The sequence below is a fragment of the Protopterus annectens genome, chromosome 2.part0 (genome assembly GCF_019279795.1).
Source record: "Protopterus annectens isolate FY-2018-M chromosome 2.part0, PAN1.0, whole genome shotgun sequence".
In the NCBI taxonomy this organism is placed as follows: Eukaryota; Metazoa; Chordata; order Ceratodontiformes; family Protopteridae; genus Protopterus; species Protopterus annectens.
In genome coordinates this window covers 689,262,533-689,290,337 of record NC_056728.1, presented here as the reverse complement: position 1 = coordinate 689,290,337, position 27,805 = coordinate 689,262,533, and the positions used below count along the sequence as shown (strand labels likewise).

Sequence of the window (27,805 nt, the reverse complement as noted above, 5' to 3'; positions counted from 1 at the left end):
TATGTGCCAGGTGAGTGGAGGGTTGCAGCAGTCATCGCTCTGCATAAGGGTGAGCCACCAACTATCCTCGAGAGCTACAGACCCATAAGTCTGACAAGTCTAATATGCAAAGCTATGGCACGAATTATCATAGAAATGATCAAGGACATTGGCAACCTACAGACACTGGACCCATCCCATTTTGGCTTTAAGCGAAGGTTTCTGGTAGACTTCTTTTGAGAGGATCACCATGGCTACCGATGAGGGGAAAACTGTGCATACTGCCTGCTTGGCCTGGCCAAGGGATTGAATACAATACCCCACTCAGGTATGGTCAACAAATTCTCAGAACTAGGTGTAAATCCCTACATAACTTGTTAGATTGCCAGCTGGCTCACAGATAGGACTAAAGAAGTCAGGCTTGGTGAGACCACCTCCACCAAGAGACTGGTCACCAGCGGAGTACCCCAGGGCTGTGTGTTGGGCCTGCTGCTGATTGGCATCTACTTCTCTGAAGTCAAGGCTAATGTCAAAGGCCTGTGGCTCACCAAGTTTGCAGATGACTGTAAATTGTGAGCCATCATAGATTTCCCCCCCACGACACCAACATCCATCAAGAGGATCTAACAAATGACTGATGCAAAAGCCATGGATTAAAATTCAGTGCAAAGATATGCCATACTCTTAAAAGTTGACCCTATAGTTGGGGATTTGGGAGCATATTTACACAGCATTCTGGCATTCGACCAACATGTAGCCAAGATAGCAAGAAAATCATTCTATGCCACCCAACTCTCATAAGCAAGAGTATTACATCCAGGTCCAAGGAAGTAATAGTACCACTGTACTATCAGACCCATCGTCAAGTATAATTCCGCCTTTGGCATGTACCTAACCAGGCACTTGCAACAGTTGTAACACCCTCAAAGGTTCTTCACCTGGAGAATCCAGGGTATAAATACACTTTCCTACACAGATCGCCTTATGGTCCTATATCTGTACTTAGTCTTCTACAGGTTATTGGGGAAACTATCTATGCCTAGCAAATAAGGCATCCTTGGATCCAGAACTGATGGATCTCTTGCATATCTGTAAGACAAACACCACCAGAAACTCCAGATCGAAGGACCTGAGCTTTGACTGCAACATAAATAAAACCTGTCTAAGGGAAAAATATGCATCTCAAAGGATCCCCGCGCTATGGAATAAGCTTTCCATCTATATGAAGCAGAGTTCATCCCCAATCCTGCTCAAAACAAACCTTGATCATTGGATGGGAAAGCTCAGATTCACCCCTGGTCTGGTCCCCCATGTCTGTGGTAGACAGAGGTCAAAAGTAATTAAATTAATCCCCAACTAATGTATCTCTCCAAAACATACCCCACATTTAACCCTTGGCTACCTCTTTACTAACATACCCCACCATATAGGCATCCAAGGAACTCTGGGAGAAAACTGACTTGGATAGCGCAGCTTGGCTTGTAAAGACCTTGGTGGTCATTAGCCTAGTATGAACCTATAAACTTATTTAAAAAAAAAAAAAAAGAAAAATAAATCTGTGTGGCCAGTTAGACAGTGGTGTGCTCCCAGTTGTGCTGTATAGAAATTCAGTGGGTGTCAGCCTGGTCTTCATTTTATTGCTGAATGCCACTTTGATGCCATGTGAAGTTTCATTCTAAGTTAGTACACAGTAATGGAAACCAGATTAAGTTGCTACTAAGTAAGGACTCACCTTTTTTTTTTTTTTTTTTTTTTTTTTTTTTTTTGTATTAAAAAAAAAAGCAATAATGTAAAACTCAAAAGATATGTAGATAACATCATGGCTTATGGGTGAAACTTTTTTTGTCCTTTTATTTAATATAACTATGAATCTTTTTAAGTGGAAAAAAGATAATAAATCAAGATGTGGTAAGACAGAAATGGAATGCTTCTACAACATTCTGTTTTGTGAATTTGCCATGATCTGAGAGGGTATTGGAGATGATTTTCTCTATATGGCGTCCTTTTATCTCAACACCACCATGCAGTGTTGCAGTGAAAATACATGAGGACCATTTTGCTTATGGAATATATTTTCTGCCATCTGCTCATTGAAAGTTAGAAAGTAATGGAGTCATCTACCAGAAGTGCAGTCAGCCCTACCTGTTTTATTTGTTCCTGTCTTTGTAAGGATATCTTTAACAACCTGTGCAGTATAGTCAAATAAATGTTTCCATATTTTGGACAACAGTCAGTGTAGTGTCATCTGGTGGCAACTGGTTTAGGGTTTTAATGGATTATGAGTATTTAAAGCAAAAGAGATACCCTAACTTTTAACTGCCGTTCTTTGAGCTCATGAGTGGCAGTTAAGTATTGGAAGTTATTTTGACCCCAAATGCTCAGAAGGATGGCATTCTCTTGTGTACACGTCTGTGAAAACATACTTCTAAACGTGTAAGAGCAAGAAATCCTGATGTAGCTAAAATAATGGGAGGGCTAAGGCCCAAAATCAGGTCCACACATTTAAATATTTCTTGTTTAAACTTAGAAAGTTGCTTGAGTAATAGGTTTTGTGCTAGCATGCATTTTTTTCTGAAGGACATGAAGTCTGAAACTCAAGTGTATATCGTCATTTAGTGGCTTAAGTCCTCTATGATTTGCCAGAAAACCACAAATTAAATGAGGAACAGGCAAAAATATGAGGGAAAAATCTGGACATTCTGTAAAAATCAGGGTGATTGAAAGGTGTGTGCTGAATGCATTTCACTATTTTGACCCTACTTCCTTTTCAGGAAGGCTTATCCAGTTATCTGTCATCCTTTCTGCAATGTATTACTATCACCCTGAATCACCTAAACTCTTATCTTCAGGTTGTATCATATTTTTTGTTTGGAAATCCCAAAACATGTTTTACATTTTGTGTATGGATTCCTTTTATTCAGCATTTTGTATCATGACGTGCTCTGCACACTTCCTCAAAGCAACACACACTAAGTGGTTCTTGTTTGCATTTCTGTGGCTTCTGATGAGGATTATTGCCCTCCTCTGAACCACATCTGTTCCCTCTCTCCCTGTAGTAATGCAGTCTCCAGAGCAGTATAGAACTAGGGATGGGCTTGTTAATTACCATATCTATAAAGGGATAAACTTTCTAGTTTTATGCTGCTGACGTATTTGTCTACATTTAGGTATTACGCAGAACGATTGAACTGAATGGTAAAATCATCTTGCTAGTTGAAGTTGTTGAAATTTAATCTTTATTTTAAAGGACAACAACAGGATTCTGTTATTAAATGCTTAATTTCTCTATACTTTTTCTCCCGATTTACAGTTCCTGCTATGAATAAACAGTACATCATTTAAAATGTTTTAAATAGACTGTTTCACTCCACTAGAACAGTACCTTACCATACTGTGGTGGTTTCACTTTAAAAAAAAACTTATCTCATCCTGGAAAAGCTTGCTGCAGTCTCCAGTTCATTGATGTCATCAAGGCCAATGAATACAGGTAGTTTTCTGGCCAATTCCCTCCTCAAGCTGACATCACTGTGACCATCCTAAAAACCCACCCATGTTGTGATGTCACAGCTCCCTAGTTCTTCCCATGCCCATACATACAGTAAAGGCTAAAACAAGGAAACAGTGCATGAGTCAAGTCTCCTGCTGTGAGCTGTCAGTCACAGCCGGTAATGGCTCAAATTACCCTTAGCACTTTGACAGCTAAGGAAGTTGGGTGTGAAGGCAGATGGGAGATGAGTCGAAGTAGTACAATTCAGGCTTCACAAAAGACTGCAATTTAGCTATTCTAAAAAGAAGCAGCTTTAAAAAGCACTTTGAAAGTCTGTTCTGTGGCACTTACACTGTTTGTGTTTTAAGTAGTCATTGAACAGCATGAAATGTTACACTGCTTTCAGTCAGTTGTAAGTATGCATGTAAAAGTCAGTGCAGTGACAGGAGCTTTAGGAAGAAAGAGGCCTGCGTGATGCAATTTTTTTACAGGCAAGCACTGCATTGTGGGATACCTAGAGGCAGACTAAACAATCAGGATCACTTCAAGATACTAGACCCCATGTGTTCAGACTCAGAACTTGTGTATAAAAATATTTAAAAAAACTGTAAATAGTCCCAGAGTGGTGTTAAAATGTAGGAAACACCAAACCATGATGAAATAAACATGTTTTTTGAGTCTCTGGGTGTGGTTCTCCTTTAATGGAACAATTTTTGTTAAATTGTACATCTGCACCAAAATATGAAGCTAATCTGTTCTTAATGTTTTTTAATTTTGAGTATTTGATTTTAAAGTCCCTTAAGTGTTAATACTTGGAATAAAAGTAATCTACTAAATTAGTTTCTTGCATATTAGAACCCAGCATTAAGTATTACCATTAACAGATGTTTCTCCGCTAAAGATCACGCTGTTTTTATGTGTATTTTCAATGGAGCAACAAATAACATTGTTTGAGTAAAATACACTATTAGTAATTCAGCAGCCAGTAGCTGCAAGGCTTTGAAGCTTTTAGTGTTTTAGAATGCATATTCTGTACTACACATACCTGTGGGCAGTTCACCTACTACATGACCAAGAGGAGGGAGAAAACCAAAACGCACACAAAACCTGTGAACACAGAGAGAATGTGTTGACTGTACATAAAAGGCACCCTAGCCAAGAATGAACTGGGGCACCTCATGCTGTGACTGGGCAGTGCTGCTCGTGGCATATCTGTGCAGCCCACTTTTACTGTTGTATCAAACATGTTGTTATGCTGAGTGTGATTCATGTAGTTGGAGCAGCGAAGAACTTGCTTTAAAAATAATTTCCAAAGTATGCTAAGGGTAGCAGTATATTTGGCATGTAGATTGCATTATGTTGATATTTATAAGAAATTTTTTAGTCTGTATAAAACATCTCAACTGTGTTTTAGATTTCTGGGTGTCCCGTGTCACTGATATCATTATTGGGGTATACTATGCTCAACTGTAGAAAAATCAAAATGTAATTTATTAATGGGTTTTTTGAGATAAATGAAGGTCATCACTTATTTATTTTTTTTATTTTTGTATTTTACATTTGTTTACCAGGAAAGTCCGACTGGACACATGTCCTTTTTCAGCAGAGGCCTGGGGAGAAAAGCTCCACAATGAACATCTGAAGTACAAATATCAGTAGTATCCATAGGACAAAGAAGTTAATACAGTAGCTTGGTCACAAGCAGATATATACAATTCCTCTAAAGTCTAAAGTTTACACAACTACCAAAGAGAGCAGATATACATTTCTGTGTAAATACTTTTTTATTTATTTACTTTTTATTTATTTATTAAGAGAGTACTCTATACTTAAGCGGTCAGTGTGACATCACTAGAGTCTAAAGTTTACACAGTACGCTAAGAGAGATTCCAGCAATTATACATTTTTGTGTATGTACCTAAGATATCTAAGTGGCATTACACCATTTCTGAATGTAAATTACGGAGGAAATGACACATCTAGTCATGATATCTCATCAGCTCTACATTAGTATAGTACTATGGTTATTAGTATGCAGAGAGACATAGAATAGAGAGATGGTAAAGCTTTGTTCCATAAGTGAATCAAGGGAATAGCAGAGTCGGAGAGATGTTAGTCTGGAGTAGAGCAAGGACATAGCGGTTTTTAGCACTGTTTTAACCTGGGTTTTTAGAGGTAATAGTTGTTTTCTGGTAGAGAGTTCCAGATTTTTCCAGTGTAATTTGAGAAAAGAGAATCTCCTGCTTGGTTTTGGTTATGTTGATTTTTATGTGGTATTCGTTACTTGAGTGTAGGGTTCTGTTATTGGCATATGGTTGAAGTAATAATTGTAGGGCAAGTGTTTTCTCAGGTTCATGGAGGAGTTTATGGGCTATGGCTAACTGTTTGTGGTGAAGGAGGTGGGGAGCTCTAGACAGATGAGTTGCTTAAGTGCTATACAATGGTGAGTTTGTAGCATACCTGGCAATTTTATTGAAACAGGTTTCAAGTTTAGCAAACCCTGATTTTGTTTAGATTAGTGAGTATAGGAGCTGCATACAGAAGTGTGGAGATTGAGAGGTCAAGCAATGGTACCTTTAGTTTGGACTGCAATAGCTAAGAAGTATTTTATTTAGTCATTCCATTGGTATATCCGGGTAGGATAGTCCATCTGAGGTCCTTTTTCAGAGGGGCCCTCGTAGAAAAATTTCAACACTCATAGGGTTACATATCAGAAAAACAGAGAGAAAAAATAAGTTAAATTGGTTTATGAAATTACTGTTGACTAATCACCTTCTGTTTGGGGACATAGTTGTCATTTTCAGACTAAAGACAATACTGAGGCTATAAAAACTGACTTGTTTCTTAGCAGCATGAAAGGCACCTGGCCTGGCAGGCTGAATGCAGGTCCTCATTTAATTTTCTGACATTGTAATAAACGCCAAAAGATTTCCTGAGGAGTTTTGTGCCAAGATCTATGGTACTTCACAGCAAGTATTATAAATTTTTGCAGCTCAGGAGAAGGGGTTTTGCGTAATAGCTTTCTAATATACTGTAGCAGTCCTGGTTCCAAGTTGATAAACAAGCACATTAAAATGCTCATTTTAAGCTGGAATATTGACGTTTTATGTTTATTTATACACAGCAGTTTTGTGCTTGATTGAATATTGAGCTGTTCATTCTAAAAAAAAAAAAAAAAAAGAAAAAACAAAACAAAATGAGCAAAAAAAAAAAAAAAACCCTTCTTTTTCAGTTGTTACTGAAATTCTGGGAACTGCTTGAGATCTTTTCCTAGGCAACAAATCCAGGGTCTGGATGTCTCTTTTTTGTGCAGCTGTCTATGATCTTGTCAGGTGTTTTAAGTGCCTCATTGGTTTTGGATTTGGATTGTGCTACTTTACTGCCATGGTCTTGCATTCAGCAGTTCATATTTTGTGCCCCTTAACGAAAGGTGAACTTCTGGCAAGTTTGTTTGTGTCTTTCGGCTTTTCCCGGTTAGGGGTTGCCACAGCGGAACTCCGGTCCACTAATGATTGGCAGTTGATCTTTTACGTACCGGCTTGCCAGGCCTGACGCACAACCTTCAACGAAGGTACGCCCATTCACGCATGTCTCCACGCAGAAGACGCTCTAGCTGAGAATCGAACCGGACAGCGTCTTACTGTGAGGCGACAATTCTACCGCAGCACCACCACCGCGAAAGGTGAACTTCTGCTAAGTGCTAAGTTTAAATGCAAGATATTCATGATCAACACTCTAATCCCACATTAGTAATGGTACACTGTGTCATGTAGTAAAAGACCAAGACCCAAGATACAGTGATCTTTTGAGTTAATATGTGTAAGTAGCCGTGGTTTGGGAGTCACAGCCTTCTTTATTGAGGGATATGAGTTTGGGGATAAAGCTCCTCTCCAGAAGCACTTTTTCTTTTTTCTCATTACAAATTTTGGGTCCTTTGGGAAGTGTCACTTTTTATGCTCACACTTACGAGTGACCGGTCATGTAGGAGTCTGGTTTCTGTCATGGAGCCCTCTTGACCCATTACTAACTGATTAAAAAGTTTTTGAATGTGGTCACCTCTCAGAAAATCTTGCTTCATTGTCAGACCTACTGTTTTGTTGGGAAGACTGACCTGTCTCTCCTTTCAGGCTAGTTAACACTCGGGACTGAGACTTTGAGTTGTTGATCTGCTTCATCCTGTAGTTCTACCTTTAAATTTGCCTGTTGTGCATTTCTTTAGTAAGTCACTTGTGTCTCGCTGGTTTACCAAATTTATTGTACACCTTGTCCAATTCCAAGAGAGCTTGAGGTACAAGGTGCTTAGACGTACATAGCCCTTAAAGTAGTCTCTCTTTTTTTTTTTTGCTTTTTTAGCAGGGAGACTGTGTTTCTCAGTACTGGCACTTTCTGATGTCTTTTTTTTCTTAATGTGGTCTTGTCTTTTACCTTCCTCTATTCACCTTCAAGGAAAACAGCAAAAATATTTTCTTCCAAATACATACAGTTAAGGTACTACTAAAATTATTTTGTATAAGAAGGGCATAGATGGGCTTTGTCCCAGGAGTGCTTGATTAAGTGATCATCAAATTTTGTGGTTTCTGCAGCGAGGAAGTTGGATACTTTACTTGGTTTAGTAATGTCCTAGTAGTGGAGGTCTGAGCAGCGTTTTACCTATTTCTCTGTCCATACTTGCACAAGATGTTGCAGTCAAGACATTGGTGTTTGGCATGGAGTTTTATTAGAGAAGAGCTGTAGGTATCTTGGCCAGATTTTTAAGTTAATTTCTAAACTCTTTTTTTTTTTCTTTTAGACAGATATTTGCATTGAATTATCACAACATAAGCAATCATATATTTATGTAAATAAAAACAAACCTTTTTGACTTATTTGTAGTTGCAAACATTATATATTGTTGATCTCTCCAGCCTTTGTCAGTCAAGCATTACATAGCTCATTCAATTCCTGTCTTCCCTTAAACCTCATTTCTCCTTAAAAACATTATTCTGCATATATTGTTCTCACAATTCCCATTGTTCTATGTAATTGGATCCTACCCTTTTCTAAAAATCCCACTTCCAGTTCTTTTATATCTTTTACTATATTCACTCCTAGTACAGTTGCTTTAGACTTTGATTTCCATTTTTTAGTAATTGCTTTTTTGGCAGCCACCAGAATTTAACTCAGCAAGGCCTTATAGAATCGGAATTGTTTTGCCATAATATCACTGCTCAAAAAATTATTTCCTTAGTTGCACAAATTTACTCACCCAGTATTTCTGACAGATGTAGGGTTGCACCTTTCGTTGTGGCTAAAACCGGAGTAAAGCCACACCCCCAGTAACCCTGCCCGCCCACCCCTGTCCCACCCACAGTCTGCCCATTTTGTGATGTCATGATGACATCACATGATGGGGAATACTCTCTTTTTCCATTCCTGCTGCCTGTTTTTGGCTGATTTACTATGCTTTTCTGTTAAAAAAAAAAAAAAAAAAAAAAAAAAAAGAGCATAGTAAATCAGCCGATTTACGAACTCCGATAGTCCGTTTCCTTTTTTGAAACAGAATACTGGAGTTGTACAGTGTTTTCCAGACTACTGGAGAATCAGTTTGATTTCCGAATAGTCCGGGAAAAAAACAGAGGGGTGAAAACCCTAGAGTAGTCTGTGGGGAATTTTTAAAGTCTGTTAAAAAAAAAAAAAAGGCTGCACAAACTCGTACTGCAAAATAAAAACCCAAAGTAGAAACAGTTACACATCTCACAATAATCCACACCAGCAAAGTTTCCAAAGAATATAAGATCCAAATGGTAAAATACTTCATTTACTGTAAAAAAAAAAAAAAAAAAAAAAAAAGTAAAACCTGAGCGCTTTTGTCCCAAAGTCAAAAGGGACTGCATCAGAGTAAAGAATGCAACAGACTTCCTGAATAATAAACACAAAAGCATGGAAAAAGGTAACCAAAGGGTGTTTGAATTTAAAGAGACAGTGACATCAAACCAAACACTTAATAAACATTAAAAATCCCACAAATTGCAAACTTATATAAAATATTTACCAAAGTTACATAAATAACATGTTGAAAAATATAGTATGCACCCAAGCAATTGCATTAAAGTGCATCTTTATAAACCTGACACACAACAGGGAAACAAAAAAAAAAAAAAGCAGGTAGAATAATCTTATCTTGTAAAACAAAAACACATTAAAAAATGTTAATTTTGTACTGAATGTAAATATATGTATCATTAGATACAAGCTTTAAGAAACAGGCAAGGGATATACCCTCATTTAGACAGGGGGGGGGGTCCAGTGGCATTGGTTCTAATCTACCACTTGGACTCTTTGCATTCCAGCGTAATTTTCCAAGGTCCCCCCTTTGGGTTTAAGTCAGTGACATCCATTACAAAACACTTTAGACATGGTCATTGTACTTTCTGATGAGTTTAAAAAGTTATTTCTACTGTCTTCTTTTTTAATATCCATTAAGTGTTCATAAATTCTATCTTTTAAATACCTTTGGTTTTACCAATATAGAAACCGGAACATTGGGAACACAGTGCTATATAAACTACTCTTTCAATTTTACAATTACATTTTTTAGGACAGGTCATTGTTACATAACCTACTGCCGTTACCTTTTCTCCTGCCTTGATGTAAGATCAGTAGTAACAGCCACACTTGGACATATGCTGGGAACTTTTGCTGTTTTTAGTAAAAACAGTTTGCCTTTCTAGATGGTTCTTAAAGTTCCAGTCCCTTCTGAAAGTAATTAGTGGTTTAGTCCCTAGCTTTTCTGTGCATAAATCACCCATTGAAAGAAAGAAAGAAATGTCTGGTAGTTCTGTAGTATAAATTGGACATCTCTAGCTTCACAATTGTATGCGAGAATGCACCCATGTTTAAATGTAGTACTCTCCAAAGGTTTGTTTTTCACTGTAACATTACTGGTGAAATTAGTACAAGTTGAATGATGAATGTTTCATATAGGAAAAATTAGATGCAAAAGGTTCAAAAAAGTCATATAAAAAAGTTTGACACACAACTGAAAGGTACTTTAACCAAGGAACCCCGCAATTACAAAGATTCATGGGATTTTTTGAGTAAGATCAGAGACACCTACACTGAGAGATACATTTTGTTCACTATAGACATCAAAGATCTCTTCTCAGTTATGCCACACAACAGTGGTAGTGATTGGTTCCACCAGTATTTGTCAGCATACTGATTTGGAACCAAGGGTTACGGCAGTGACTTCTCTTATGGAAATTGACCTAAAAAAAATTCATATGGTTTGAGGGGACAATTTCTAAGCAGACAAATGGTATAGCAATGAAGACCACATGTACCCCCATTTTTGCATTAACCCAGCATTTGGTGAATGCTGGAATTTGTATGGGTGCTTAAGATGAATTTTTCACCTCTATTAACACCACCACACACTTTGAGTTTCACTATATGTTTTGAAATTTTTAACTATTTAGATGTGGACCTGAGAACTGACCATTCCAACTGTTGGTTTACCTCTGGCTTATTCAGAAAATGCACTTCCTCAAACTCCCTTCTTCATTTTGACAGCTGACACCCTTTACATCAGAAAAAGACATTAGTTAAGGGCCAGCTGGTTTGCCTTGCTAAGAGAGTTTCTGGGACTGACTCCTTCATAAAAGGAGAAACTTTAATGCAAATTTTAAGTAACCATGGTTACCCAGCCCAGTTTTTAGAAGGGATATTCCAGGAGGTGAGAAAAAGGATCGATGGGCTGTATGTTCCCTTACTAGGTACTGGTAATGTTATAGTGATAAACAAACCTTTGGAGAGCACTAAATTTAAACATGGGTGCTTTCTCACATACACTTATGAAGCTAGAGATGTCCAATTGATACTAGAGAACTGCTGGGAAATTCTTTCAGTGGGTGGGTTAAACACAGAAAAGCTAGGGACCAAACCACTAGTTACTTTCAGAAGAGATCGAAACTTGACGAACCATCTATAAAGGCAAACTGTATTTAGTGAAAACAACAAAAGTTCCCAGCATATGTGTAAGTGTGGCAGCTGTTCATACTGTTCTCACATCAAGGAAGTAGAAAAGATAAAGGTAATAGGTTATGGAACAATTTTCTACCCTAAGAAATGTAATTGTAAAATGGAAAGAGTAGTTTATATAGCACTGTGTTCCCAATGTTCCTGTTTCTATATTGATGAAACTGAAAGGGCTTTAAAAGATAGAATTTATGAGCACCTAAGGGATATTAAAAACAAGACGGTAGAAAGAGCCTTCTTAAACACATCCAAAATAATACAATGACCATGTCTTTAAATTTTTTTTTGTAATTGACGTCTTTAGTTTAGAACCCAGGGGTGGATGGTCTAAATGAGGGTATATCCCTTGCCTTTTTCTTAAAACTTAAAACTTTTAGCTAAAGATGCATGTTTAAAAAAATTGTCTGTATTGAATGTAATATATTTTTGTTCAACAAGAGGCAAGGCTGTGCTACCTACTTTTCTCTATTTCCCTGTTGTGTGACAGGTTTATGAAGATGCACCGTAATACAATTGCTTGGGTGCATACTATGCTTTTTTTCAACGTTATTTATGTAATTTTGATAAATTGTTTTAGATTAATTTGCAAGTTTGTGTGATTTTTAATGCTTACTAAGATATCTGGTTTGATGTTACTGCATCTTTAAATTCAAATGTCCTTTGGTTACCTTTTCCCCAGGCTTTTGTGTTTAAATTCAGGAAGTTTGTTACATTCCTTACTCTGAAGTCCCTTTTGACTTCGGAAAGAAAGTCCCTCTGGTTTTACTGGTTTTTACAATAAATGCAGTATTTTACTTTTTGGATCCTACATTCTTTGGCAATTTTGCTGGTGTGGATTATTGTGAGCTATGGAACTGTTCCTACTTTGGGTTCTTATTTTATAGTGCAAGTCTACCAACTCATTACACTCCTTATTAGTGTCAATGCTTGACATTCTTTTCTTCATGCAGAGCTTGGCTTAGGAGATGAGTTAAAGTAAAGTGGGCAGAGACAGCTGTGGCAGGTATGGATTTCCTTTTTCATATTTGATGGTTCTTTCGTGTTTGTTTTTTGTTCATTGCTGTTTAGGATCAGAGTTGCATTCTTATATTCTTTAGTTTCAAAGAAGAGGAGGAAAGCCCTGGAACCTGTGTTGGGCAACCACCTAAATTTATGCACAAACTTGTCATTTTGCTGCTGATACAAATTACTGGCCAACCCCTAACATTGTTGATTATTTGTAAAGAATCTGTTGCAAGCTGGACTTATGTCAGTCTTTTATTAATAATTGCTAGTAGAATTTATTTGGTGGGAAAGAGGGTGAGAGTTAAGTGAGGTAAGTTGATCCCTCCCCATAGAACAAGATGGTTGAGGATTACCTAATTTGCATGGATATGTTAAAGCTATGCATTTAAAGCTTGCATACGTAACACAAGCAAACGGTTATAAATCAAAGTAATAAAGGATGATGATGGAGGATTTCTAGAAATAAGGAAAGAGCAGAATTTAGGATGTAGATCGTAAGGAGGATAATGGTAACCATACAGAGTATTGCAGTCATAAAGTTGCAGAAAATATTCTTTTCAGATCTAAGTCAACACAGGAATGGAGAAGGGACACGTTGCCAATAGGGATGACTGCAAGTAGGAGGACAGAAAATGGGTAAGTTGGGTTTATTGGAGAAAACTGACAAAAGGAAACACAATATTTGGAGAAAATGACTAGAGAGGAAAATGTAATAAGAGTGGGATGAGGCTAAGCAGAAGTTTGCACTGCAGGTTAGAGATTTGATTTCCCTACCAGAGATTGATATCCGAGTAAAGGCGGCAAGCAATGGGATAGGGGAGTCCTAAAGTGAAAGAGTTCTTAATCTAACGCAGAACAGAAGATGCTGTTTATCTTTTTTTTTTTTTTTTTTTTTTTTAAATATTGTGCAATAATTATAAGAGTTGATCAGAGGAGGATAGCAGTGATTTTGGTAATGAGACTGGGAAAGCAGTTACAGTTGAGGAATATATGTATGGCTTCCAGGTATGCAACCCAAGTAAAAATCTTATATCTTTTCTGGATTGTAAGTGTTTGCATAGGTATTTTATATCCCAAAGTATTGTTCCTCGGGTAGATAGCAAATGATGGAGGTGTGATGGGAAAGAGAGAGGTAACTGGGAGCATGTTTTCTGGGAGTTTGAGGAATTGGACCAATGGATGTAAAATTAAAAATTTAGCCCTAAACTCTCACCTACCCCCCTATTGGATGTAGGCACCTTGTAAGTACTTTGCCAAGTAAATGCAAGAATATACACCTGGGTAATTTATCTTATTTATCCATGAGAATACATGATTAGGCTTAAAAAGACCTCTTAGGGCCATTAGTGTAGTAGTCCCCTGCAAACAAAGACTCTAGAGCCGCTAAAAGACGAGAGAACCCCTGCAAGACTATGAACAGGTTTTTGAGAGCTTAGTTGATGAATGGGATGCTTTTCCGTTTAGTGACCCCAGGTCCTAAAACTTGCACAGGAATGACCAACAAAATGACAGAGGGTTGTAGGGTTGCAAAGTGCTCCACATCTTTGTAGACAGTTTGTATGACAAATTTTAATTGTGCATGGAAGTTGAAGAATCCTAGAATGTACAAGGTGTCTGGGCCATGTGGCCATTTTATATCGTACTTTTACGTACACTTAGACCTTGCCTCATTTACCAAAGAACAATAGGCCAGTTATACTGGGGAGAATTTATTAATACCCGTCCAATTGTTTAACCTATAGAGGAAGATAGTGTGTAACATTGCTTGGTCTGGAGGATGTTTGTTCCACAGAAGGGGTAGTCACTGCATGATGAGTCTGTCTTCCCACCATAATTTGTATATTTGCAGAAGCAGGTTCAGATCTCTGGTTCTACTGATCGCAGTACTGTTTGACTTGTGAAGAAATAAGAGGTCTTGTACAGATAGAACGTAAAGGCAATCTGTGCCTTGCCTTCCAGGCCATTAAAGGACTCTGTGGGACACTGTAAATACAGGGAGAAGGCCTTTAGGCTATCCTGAAAGCTCAGGTCCCTTACTCTCATGATCTTTTTTTGTCAGGAACATTTGTAGTCTCTCTAACTGTTTAATATGTTTAGTGAGGTACATCTCGAGGGGAGCATTGTATTCTGTGATGGGCCTGATCAGTGCAGACTGTATAAAGTCAGGAATACTTTGGACCTAGAAGAAATTTCCTTTGCGGTCAGCTGTGCCATATAGGATTTTCTGACCACTGTTTCAACCTGATGTTCAAAGGAGGAGTTATTTATCTATGTTCAAGGTTCAAGATCTCTCACAACTTCCTCATTTTGGAGTGGGCTGTCTTCTATACTAGAAGTCAGGTGGAGGCTTTGTTTGCCATATGCAACAGCTGTGCATTGTTTAGCCCATTGACGTGCGTGTGAGCGGCCGGTGAACTAAGTTCACTTTGTAGCTTCTAGATATCTGAAGGGAATTCAAGAATAACACCTGGTTTACAATCCTCAGCCAACTTGATTAACGGCAATTCCTGATTTTTCATTTTGGCAATCAGAGAAGTGTATGCCAAATATCAAATGTACCCACCACTGGTTACTTTCATGCCATTATTCCTTGGCTCAACTTCTGAGGAAGATGAGCGGTCTGTTCTGTTCCCGTGGAGAGAATTCCCTTTGGGCAGAGATTCATGCAAACCTGCTTTTACTGTTTTGGCAGTAATCTGAAAGAGAATTTTTACACTTAAGTCTGTAGCTTTCTTCCTTCAGAACAGGCGTCATGGGCTGTGAACAGACTGCTTCTCTACACTGTGTACATGAGGACATTAAACTGCCCATCTCAAAAAGTACTTTCAGTGAGAGCTTTTTTAGATGAAGTACATCATTACACAGGGAATATGTCAGTGATCTTTAATAAACTGCACAAGGCCCAGGCCTTCACTGTTTCTTCTCTTAGCACCACAGTGGCCCTGTTAACATACAGTGCAGTGGGTGCATCTTCCATGAGAAGATTCATTGTTACTGTACACCAGGACTTCTTGTTCTGCTTTGTACTGTTTAATTAGGATGCAAGATGCCCTTTAAAGATTGCCCTTAGCGATCCTTGCTCTTTGGTCCTAAAATCAGTGAAGAAAAAAGAACGGGCTCTTAATGCTACAGGTTTGAAATGTCATCTTCCAATGTATTCTTTTACAGAATCAAGTGGAGACATGAAAATCCACAGCTTCAACACCAGGAACATCTTGGGAGTCAGCAGTTTTCTTCCACTGCCTCCAAGCAGGGGTGCTGTCCCAGAGGCTGTGGTCCATGTCAGCCAGCAGCATTTCAAACTTCTCCCATCCCTGTCTCCTTCAGGTGGCAGTGGTTGGGGAAAAATGTTCCCTCCATAAACTAGCCCTGTTCGAAATTACTGCTGAGAAACCGAAATTCATAGCCTAAGACTTTCTTGTAAAATTTGCTTTCTCACCCCTATCCTATCTCTCCTGCTGCAGCCTTCTTTTGAGGTGGGACACCTAGCAACAGAAGAGAAGTTGCTGATGCTTTTTTTTAGTAAAGAGCCACCAAAGAGGACCCACAAGACCAAGGAACACTATTATTCTAGATTCTTTTGGATTCCAAAGCAAGATTGTGCCTTGTTTCCATAGTAGACTTGAGTGGCTTAAGCCCTTTTATCCTAAAGGAGTCCTTTCGTATGTTGGCTCTTCGGTTTCTACTATGTTTACTTCCAGAGAAGCCATGCAATCCTTTTTTTTTTTTAGATTGTCAGAATGCTTGTTTTCACATAAAGGACAAGAAGCAGTTAAAAAATCCTGTTTGCAAGTAAGAAGCAGTCTTTACAGCTTCAGGACTTTCTTGCATTTAACCTGTTCCTCGAAGGTTTGTGCAGAATACACGTCTGTAGTAGCTGGTCACTTGGATCTAGAAAGGATGGAATTGTATCTCTAGCTGGACGACTGGCTTCTAGTGACTGGCCACCTAGACCATGTTTTCCATTGCAGGAAGTCTCTACTCTGCAGCTTTCATCCCTTAGGGATCACAGTGAACTCTGCAAGTCTTGACTTTTGATAAATCAAGCATATTTGCCATTGCAGAAAACGTTTACCTTCTTGACACAGTCCCTTTCCTTCTGACATGATTTGCCCTCAGGATGTTCTGCATTCTACGTGGACAAAACTGACTGGTGCCTACACGAGAGACTCTCCAAGCATTATTATGACATATTGAACAAAAATGAGAACAACTCCTTGTACAAACATACATTGTTATATTCAACATGTAATAGATTTTATTTTGCTATCTTGGACAGGTAAAACAAAAACCTCATGAAGGTGACTGGGAGGATTGAGAACTGCTTTGTGATTTGAACGATCATAATTCAATCCAACCTCTACTTCAGTTGAAAGCTATGAAATTGTAATAATTAATTAATAATTAAAAAATATATATTTTGTTTTAACAGTTATACCTCTTGTGGTTACTAATGTAATTTATAACTCCATACCATGTACTATTTTAAGAGTTTATCCATTTACAGATGGCATCTTTATTTTACTGTTTAAGGAGCTCAGATTCTTGACAAAAAGTAAATTATGTGGATTTCTAGATCTCATTTGGTAAGACTGATGGTGGTGTTTAATCCTCATTGTGTATGGCTCACTGTTTCTGACAGGGTGCATTTATATAATTTATACGTCACCAGTGTTTTGGGTTTGCATACATGAGTCTGCAGAAACTGGTTGGCACACTCTTAACTATGGACACTCTCTCTTTATGTGAGACAGTATTGGCTGACTACATGGTTTATTTCTAAGATGATGCCTGGATTTTTAAAAACAGATAAAAAAATGTTGTAGCCTTTGAAATAAGCGTTGAACAGCTAGGTGATGCTGTATTTACTGGCATGAAAATGTATTATCCTGAAATGCTGATTTGCAGAAATTGGTATATAACCATAGGTAATAAGTGCAAGCTGAAAAAATATGAAAATGTATTTTCACCGAATTAAACTTTTTTTTTTTTTCTAGTTTCTAGGAGTGGCATTCCTTGGAATTGGGTTATGGGCATGGAGTGAAAAAGTAAGTAATTTAAGGATAAATTCATTATTTTGAACCTTTGTTTACATTGCTTACTGCTTAGTGTGGGTTGTGTGTGTGTGTTTGCGTGCGTGTCTGATCTGTTATGTTGTTCCAAGAAGTGAACTAGCTTGAAACCAAAGATTCATTAGGAGATTCTGGATTTGGGATAGATTGACACATGCACCTCCATAAGCAAGACAGCATTTGCTGAAAAATAGTTTGCCTTGACAGAATGGCTGCCTTACTTCATTTTACCTTGGCAAAACAATTAACAGTTGTATGTCATAATGCAGGTGAACTTTTATTGATGCTCCTTCATATGAGTCTAGGAAATACGTTAACTGAGTCTTGTAATCATTTACCCCTGGCCAGAACCCTTCTTTGGACCATACCCCCTCTCTTGAAGAGGGTTGGACGTCAAACCCATTTGTGAAATTGTGAGCTCCCATCCATTCATTCAGGTCCTGTTTGAAGGAAGATGGGATACATCACACTGCTAAGTTGCAGTGGTGTATGTTCAGAGGTAGGGAAGTGCCATCTGATAAATAAAACATAATCTAGAGAGGGTTTGTCTGTTGGTGAAAATTAATATCCCTGATTATGGTATTAGTGAGGCTGTTTGATTTATGGAGATGCAAGAGATCCAGGACTACAGGACCCCTAGTAGCACAGAAGGCAAAGCAGGGCTCACTCTTCAGGAGTTTATAAGATGTTAAGTAAAGACTCTTAGAGACTGTGTTATTAGTGTTTTCTGGTAGGTAAGGATGTTTAGACCAGTTAGACTTCTTACTTCGTTTTTGATATGCCAAGTGAGATACTTCCCAAAGGGGCATTGTACTCGGTAACTGGCCTAATCAATGCTTAATATAAGGAAACAAATGACCTCTTTAAATATGGATGATATTACCTTAGCAGTTGGTTATGATAAGTAAAACCTTTTGACTACTGTTGTCACGTTGTGATCAAAGTAGAGGGAATTATCAACCCATGTCCCAAGGTCCCTAACAACATTTCTCATTTTGAAATGGTGTATTATCAATGCTGTATGCTGGGGGGGGGGGGCTCTGCATACAAAATTGGACGATGCTTCACTCTTTTTCATTTAATGTGAGCCCGTTTTAGTACACCAGGTATTTAATGTAAGTTCCTGCTAATGACTTGACATTGACCACCATCCTTCGTAGTCTGTACATGTTATTAACCAGAGGTGTTACTTTTCTGATCTCCAAAATTTGAACTAAATACCATGCAGGAGGGGATAGCAACACTGATCCCTGTGGGATGCTACACTAGTCACCTTTTTTTTGAAGAGGCATCTGCCACTAATTGTGTGTTTTTTTTCCATCTTTTAACAAATGTGCGCCACATCTTACCACATAACAATCTATTTTAATGCATTAAGTTTACTAACTATGTTAGCTTGCGGGATGGTGCCAAATGCCTTGGCCAGGTCAAGATATTATTCAGGATCTACCCTTGACTTGTGTTTCAACTGCATCCAGAGCCCTCCAAGCTAAAATGAGAATATTTTCTTGTTTTACTGCACTTGTACTTGATTTATTCTTTGATCACTACTATCTTTTATTTAATTTTGTGGCAAAAATAGTAATTTCTGTGTTTTTGCAGAAAGGCAAATTGTCCAGGAACTTAATAGTTTGGTGGTACTTTGTTTAATCTGCACTTGAGAACTGTCTTTGCTGTGCTTTTTACATTTAGAAATTCCAGGATCATCCATCTTGTGGCAGAAGTTATTTACCTGGTCTCTCTGAGTTGAGAAGCACTCTCGGACGCTGAAATTGTGGTTGTTTATGGGCTAGAGGACAATAGAAGTCAATTTTCAAACTTTTGTTCTAAACTATAAATCAGGCAAGTGTGCATGGAGCTACCCACTGGGCCGTGGTGGTTAGTAATGCCTTGTGTACAGTAGCAAATGCCTATAAAGTTGGATTCAGTACTGAAAATTGTTTAACAGTGTAGCATTGTGTGGAAATAAGCTTATAGCAGCTATCTTGTGCATTGAATAGTGGAAATAGGCTTAGAGCAGCTAGTTTGCACATTGACTAGCACTACAATATCCTAGCATTGTATAACATCTTACCCTTAGCCCCAGAAACTAGTTTGTGTATCAAATAGCACTACCATATTCTAGCGCTATGTAACACCTTGGCCTTAACCCCAGAAACTACCCTAGGAGACCCCTGTTAAAACCCAGTCCTTAACTCCCCATCCTATTACAGGACCAGGCAACATGGATATGCAATTTCCAAATGTCGTTGCAGCCATCTTGGTAGATTTGGGCATCCTAAGACAATGTAGCAATTGTTTCACATACTTGGACAAACAGTTAATCATTAAAGAAAATAACATGGTATGCAAGAGATGTAAATACATAACTTTCTTGGAGGCAAAAAATCTCACATACAAATTTTTCAGGAATACCCGCACTACATCCCTCACACACACACCACTCACCACCCACACAGATTCATATGCAGAAGCTCTTAAAAGAAGCCTTCCCAAATCAAAGACCCCCAAAGCCACCTAAGGGCAGCACTGCTCCTCAGCACTCACTAACGCACACACCAAAAGCAACACCAAACATCTCACATAAGTCTGCACCCAGTGATTCCCCCAAGAGCAAAGCCCATAAGGCAAGCATAGACATGCAGATGCCTTACTCACCAGGTTAGACTAGGAGAAAATGATTATTAGTTGCCTGTCCGGAGACAGGATCTGCAATATCATGCTCACGCACAAGTTACTGCACCCCAGGTACCAATACAGTTTTGACATAGTCCACGTGGGTGTAAATGACCCAAAACATACCTCACTGGACTATATGGAAAGAGACTTGATGGATCTCTTGGAATGTGTGTTACAGATAGGTATGAGCCTTGCGTTAATCAGCATTCTACCTTTGTCAAGGATGATGCCACAGTATGAACATAAAATTATTTTCATAATTGGCTTAGTTTCTGGTGTCACTCTGGGGGATTCAGTATCGGTCAGCATGAAGGACATGGTCAAAAGACCATGTTGCTTTGCCAGGGAAAGGCTGCAACTGACCCCCCCCCCCCAAAAAAAAAAAAGACTTTCAGATATTGGCTAAAACTGTATCTAGCCTCTTGGAGCCTTTGTTTAGGCAATGCCAAAAAGACAAAACTGCCACCTTAGTGAAAAGGATTACAAGCAACCTTAAGGTGTCACTTTTCATTCCCCTGAGCCTAAACAACCAAAAAAAAAAAAAAAAAAAAAACTTCCACACCCTTCAAGCCTTCTTCACTCTGGAGAATGTGTAGACATCTGTGCCATGTCCAAGACTTGGTTTAAAGCTGTAAAAAGTACTCCTTCAGTGCATGGCTAGGTGCCTTCCACACATTTAGACCAGTAATAGAATGAACTGGAAGCCAAAGTGGAGCTGTCTCTGTCTGTATTACCTGCACATGTACCTCCAGGATGGTTAAACTGGATGATACCTTGGAGGTCATCCACGTGCAAGTCACGATAGGTTTCTCACCATATCATGGCTAGCAACAAGTCACAATATTTGCCCATAAAGTCTCATGACTCTTGCCTAAACCAACTAGAAGCACTAACCATCCAACCAAATACCATATTCCTGGGTAACAATTACCTCTCTGTAGGCTGAAAAACGTACAGTGCTTCAAATTCACAGTGCAATGCTTCCTGGACTTTATTAACGTAACTCTGTAACGTAACTCCCTCTGAAGCAGATGGTGCATGCTCCAACCAGAGAATTGAACATTCTGGATCTGGTACTCCCCAACATGGGAGAGTGACCCCCCCCCCCCAATGTCACATCTTCACTAGTGATGTCAGATCACAAATCTGTCTTATTTGAAGTAAAAATTAAACCAGAAAATCCAGCTAAACCAGTAATGGTTAGGAGCTATTCAGAGGTAAATTACATCCTATTAAGTGACAATTTGTCAAAATTCAAGGCTCCTCCTCACCGCGAGACCTCCGCTACCTATGCAGTATTATTCAGAGTTCCTAAACAGATACATAAATAGCTGTATAGAGGCTGCCTTACTTACCAGAAATAAACCCAAAACAAACCCCACTTGTGTAATCCTCACCTAAAAAGGAGTATATAATAAAAGAAGAAAACTCATGGCCAAAATCTGAAACAGCAAGTCCTGTAAAGACAAGTGTTGTTTTATACAACTAAACAAGAAACTAAGAGGTCTAATTAAATCCAACAAGGCCAACTACTAGATCAGGGTAGCTTCGCATAAGGTCATTTTCAATGTTAAAACCTTGGAGGTAACACAACAGTGTGCTGAACTAGTGGTGAAAGGTGACTCCTTCACCAGTCAGGGTAACATAGTAAATCTGCTGACTGGTAAATTCACTTCAGACTTCACCCCTTCGCAGTCAGCTCCTTCCAGCTCCACCAGGTGAAATCCCCTCCAGCCTATTTCCCCCAGCTATCAGCAAGGACCAGGTGCTAACAGCACTCAATAAAACAAAGAACATTGCCTCCATGAGTCCCAGCAGCATCCTTGGTTGCCTCCTGCACATTCTAAAATATGACGTATGAGGACCAATTGAGGCACTCTTCAGCTACAGCCTTGAAACAGGCTACATTCCAAGTCAGTGGAGGACAACAGCAGTCAATCCTCTCCACAAAGGCAGACCATCAGCTGACCCAGGGAACTACAGATCCATTAGTCTAACAAGTCTAATATGCAAAACCATGGAACGAATTATCATGGAAATGATAAACAAGGACATTAGCAGCCTACAGACACTGGACACATCCCAGTTTAGCTTTAAGAGGAGTTCATGCACACTTTAACCTGGTAGACTTCTTTGAGAGGGTCACCAAGGCAATGGATGAGGATAAAACAATGCATGCTGTGTATCCTGACCTGGCTAAAGCATTTGACGAAATATCACATCCAGGCATTGTTGACAAGCTGTCTAAGCTGGGCGTAAATCCTTAAATAACTCACTTGATTGCTGTGTGCCTCACAGACAGGACTCAAAGTCGGGATCAGTGAGACTACCTCTACCAAAGACTGCTCACTAGCAGAATACCCAGGGCTCCATGCTGGGCCCACTTCTGTTTTGTATCTACCTTTCAAGGCTAACATTCAGGGTCTTTGTCTCACCAGATTCACAGATGACTGTAAATTGGGATCCATTATAGATTTCCCCCCAAGACACCAACATCTAGCAAGTGGTTTGGACAAATGACTGATGCTAGAGCAATGGCCTAAAACTCTATGCCAAAAAAATGCATTACATTGCTCTTTGGGAAACTGTCAACCCAGGTTAATTACTCCATCAATAAAACATTTGTAAGAGTCGACCCTGTAGTAAGGGATCTGCAAACCTATATAGACAGCACTCTGGCCTTAAACCAACACGTAGCTAAGATGATAAAAAAAATCATTGTATGTTGCCCAACTTGTAAGTAAGGGTATGGCAACCAAGTCCAATGAAGTTATAGTACCACTCTACTTGTCCCTTCTCTCTCTGAGTAGAATTTCCCCTTTCGCATTTATCTAACTGGACACTTGCAACAGCTGGAATGCCTCCAAAGATTTCTCACCAGGAGAATTCAGAGCATGAATACCCTGTCCTGCACTGATCACCTAAAGGCTCTGTTTCTGTATTCACTCTCCTACAGGCCGCTGAGAAGTGGATCTTTGCTTGGCTTACAGGGCTTCCTCAGACCTAGGCCTAATTGATCTGCTGCACATGCACAAAATAAACAGCACTAGAAACATTAGATCCAAGGACATGAACTTTGGTTGTGATGTAAACATAACGTACTGGAGAGACAAATGTTTGACTCAAAGGATTCCTGCACTATGGAATAGGCTCCCCATCCACGTAAAACCGAGTTCATCTCTGACCCTATTCAAATGAAACTGTAACAATTGGATGGTAAATTGTTAATTTACTCCCAATCTGACTCCCATGTCTCTTATGGACAGAGATTGTCAAAAGGAAGTGTTATCCTAATTAACATCCCCTTACAAATCCTTAGTTACCTCCCTACTATGCCCCCCCATATAGATGCACATGAGACTCTGAACCCACATAGTTTGTGGTGCATGGCTAGGCTTGTAAGGGCCATAGTGGTTGTTAGCCTAGTAACAACATGTGAACCAATGACAGAGCCAAACTGCTGCTGGTATAGTCTGAGATTTTTGATATAGTTTATCAAGTCCATTGTATTATGCTCCATAGCTTTGCAAATGACACTTGTCAGGCTTTCTAAGGTCAGTAGTTGGGGCACTTTTATGGAGTGGTATAGTTACTCTTGTGCACCAAATCATAAAGCCATTTGAATTGGGGGTTGGCATAATGGTTTAGTTTACAGACACAAGGTACAGGGTTAGAGTCCCAGCTGTTTCCTGTGGTGCAAAGTTGGATTCCCTCAGCCTTCGTAGGCTAACTGTGTGACTCTAAGTCGGTCAGTTAACAAGCCACAACTCTCTGGATGAGTCTGAAAAAGGTCCATGGAGATCAGTGCTCTACAAGTAAATCTATGAATTGGCTAAGCTTGGGTTAAACAGTTTGTGGGACAGGCTTTGCCAAGGCTTGTTTAGTACTATTTAATATGCAGCCAGGTATATTGTCAGGTCCCATGGAGGAAATAATTTCAGTCTTAGAAAGTACCTTCAACACCTGTTCTTTAGTGGTGATGGGGGGGGGGGTGAGGTAAGAGGTTTAGGGATATGTGCATTTGGGTGGCAGTCTCTGGGGATAAAATTCACATTTAATTTGTTTGTTAGGATGTGTTGGAAAAGTCTCTTGGGTCAGAATTTCACTCTGTTCTCCTGTTACTGTTACTAGTACCCCTACCGTCTCTTTTTATAGTCCTTTATACTGTGTACCTTGCTGCTGTTGATTCATTGCTGTCTTCACACAACATTTTTTGTATTTGTATTACCTCTTTTTAACATGCTTATCTGGGCTGAGACTAAAATAGGTCCATTTGAATCAGTGCTTTACCCAGTTATAAAACTGCATGAGTGAGGAAATGTGTAGGTAATGCCATTTTGAACAAGTTCAGAGCAATATTTTCTAATTTAAAGTAGGATTTGTAATTGCTTTTGGCTTTATATGCTAACCTAAGTTCATGGGGTGTTTTAATAGACCTAATATTTTTTGTAGTATTTCAGATATAGGTTCATAGGTTAGTACTAAGTTAACTGCCCTTGCGAGCCATTTTAAGCCTAGCCAATTATCCTTTGTGAGACTCAAACCCTGTACCTTGTGTTTGTAAGGCAAACACCTTAACCATTAGGCCACCCTCCCAAACCTATTATCCCTGTTGTGGTTTTACTGTAGAATTTATTTATATTGGTGGGCCACCAGGTTGGTTTATGTTTCAGTTTGTCATACTCTGATCTGGTTGAGACTTGGGACTGCTACTGCTGTACATTATCTAGGTGGCCATCAAATTCCTTAGTGAAGCTACGTGCTGTGACAACGTTCTTAAAACTTTGTATTATTTCTATATGCTTGACGCAGAACTCTGAAAATAATCCAGTCTTTACCTTTTTTCCTTTTGTAACCTGATACAGTCTTATCACCCTGCAGGAAATCAATTCTGTTTTCTTGTTAATGTTTTGCAAATCCTAGACTGTTTTGTTCTGGTGTCTTTAACTATTACTTTAAATATGTTTCTGTTCTTCAAACACAGTAAACAGAAGTCTAGAACTGCACATATGTAATTTTATAGAACATGTTTTACATTCACCCCCCCCCCCCCCCAAATTAAAATTATCTCTTGAGGTCACTTCATTCCAGGGGAAAAGGAAGAATTTCTAACCTCGCACTGTTCAGGTCAGCTAAGCGCATTTCCCCTCTAAATCATACATTTCAGAGATGCTGCGGTTGCTGACTTGCATGTCTGTGTTATCAGAAATGTGAAGTACCTTGACTACACTCATATCTGTCTAATCTTTTTTGTGAACATATCATACAAATTTTTTTCTCTTTCTCTGTAAAGAGTTGGCCAAAGAGGTGCTGATTGAGACCTCACAAGTGTGTTATTAAACGCTGGCTTTAGCAGTTACTTTTTACTTCATCTGAAAACTACCATATATCAGTGTACTAGCCACAACCGCAATTGTCTGCTGTCTATAAAAAAAAAAAAAACTCTTCATTTACCATCCCTCTCGGATATTTTACTGTTGCTACTTGAGTAGTTGCTGTTATATTTCATATTCACAGCTAGAATTGTTTGTTCCATGATCTGTAGTATTTGTGATGAATGTTGTGTTTTTTAAGGAACAAATATTTTCTGGAATTCACATTTATTTTCTTTTCTTTAAAAAATGCTTCTCTGTGTCAGTGGGTTCAGCAGGTTTAACATTTGTCTTTTGTGCAGAAAGCTCCGATGACTTCCTGCATTGATACTGCAGTGCAACATAATAGGGAGGCTATTTTATCACATGTCACCCTTCGGATGAGACATTAGACAGATGTCCCATCTGCCCGTGTTGTTGGTAGCTCACCTGGATGTAAATGACCCGCAGTCATTGAAGAAACCGTGGGGAAGGTTCTCCGGGGGTCCTGGCCAAATTTCCTCCTAATTAACAAATCTCACGTGAAAATGGGACACCATCTTAGTGGACCAGTGAACAAACCTTTAAATCAGAAATAAAGAAAATGCTGGTCGTAAAATCCTCTGCATTATTTTACTTACATTTAATTTACTGTTTCCTCTTATTGTATTGAATAAGGCTGTTCTCAGTACTGACTTTTGGGAAATATCATTTGACTGAAATGTAATTTAATAATGTATTGTGATAGAGAGGAGATGCTTCATAGTTTACCTATAGTGGTTGGGGCAGTATTTGGACATAAAAGCTACAGCCTGAGTGATCAAAATGTAGCCTACCCATTTAGTGTAAACTGTAAATAACTCACTCCACGCAATGGTATTTTGCTGTTATACAAAGGAGTTATATAAAAAAAGGAAAATTTTACTGTTTTCATGTTTTTAAGTAACATCTTTGCAAGATGCAAACTTGGTTTCTCATTTGTCTTCACTCATTATTCTTTGTAATATATAGAGCTTTAACTGCTCCCTAGTGTACTACAACTTAAGAGGGAAAAAACAGGGTGGGAGTTTAAAATGTTTTACAGCTATGAAAGATGGAACTCATTTAGCATGGCTACACAGACTGCAGGCAGTAGTAGCGTCCCTGAACAGGTTTAAAAACTATGAGACACTTTATGCTGCTACACTTTTTTGTGTGTGTTACAGTGCAAAGTATATTGTAGCTTTTAAAGCTGTAAAATACTGTGACTACTGTTTTTTGTAGCATGAGACTAGAGCATGACAGCCTAAACTTTTATTTTGTCTTGCATCAAAAGAAGTTGTCTACTTCCCAGTTTTGGTGCATATTGTCTGAACCACAGGCTTGTTGTACACATTTCTGATGTCGGAAAGGATTTGCTATGCACCTTTTACAGTTCTGATCAGGTCTCATGCTGGAGTTCACTGAGCATCCACCACAAAAGGTGTCTGCCTGACTTTTTTTTTTTTCCATGTGTGTATATTCTTGTATACTGTTTGTCTTTTACTACAGCTGTGATTCTCCTCACCTCTTGGTCATTAACATACTCGTTTGGGGAGGCCTCTACTGATTGCATGCCCTTAATTTCTGTCCAGTCCTTGGTTTGCAGTGACTTTACAGTGTCAGGGCGTACACAGACTTTTTACCATTGCTGTGGTAATGGGCTTTGTTTGTAATACTCATGAGCCATGTCTGGTAATAGCCTGCAGGTGGTGGGGGCCAGGTTTGAGAAGAAGAAAGAAGATCCACTGCAGGTTGGATGATCACATGTACCGATACAGAAAATGGGAAGGCATGTACATTTTTCTATCTTGTCTTGGTCATATGGCTCATAAAGTTAAATGTGATGTTGTCAATCTCACCTTTTTTCTCAATTGTGGGTCGATCCGATCCTTCAAGTCTGTCTTGGCTTTTTCAAAAGCTCAAGGCCTTCAGCAAAGCTTGTGGGCATTCTCCCTTACCCATGATACAGTTCCCTAAACCCTCCAATCTCGTTTGCTGCTCAGCGAAAGACATGGTCCTTCCAGCAAGATCTGGGCTAAGTGAAGTTTATTTATATATTCTTTGTAATTTCTATTTAGTTTTTTTCTCTATTAGTTTAGCAATTTCATTACTCTTCTTTGTCTGTTTAGGTTGCAGGTCATTTTTCTGGCTGTGTGAATGTTGTTCCCTCTTTAAGCTTTCCCCTTTCAACGTCT

At 38.9% G+C, this 27,805-nt stretch overlaps 1 protein-coding gene across 1 annotated transcript in view; it reads left to right on the top strand.

The window, feature by feature from the left end:
* The window catches only part of TSPAN5 (tetraspanin 5), a 730,663-nt gene that overhangs the window by 207,572 nt on the left and 495,286 nt on the right, over positions 1–27,805 (top strand). The window contains exon 2 of the mRNA XM_044061023.1: positions 17,485–17,535. Within this exon, the coding sequence (XP_043916958.1) occupies positions 17,485–17,535 (51 nt within the window). The remainder of the gene's footprint in view (positions 1–17,484; positions 17,536–27,805) is intronic.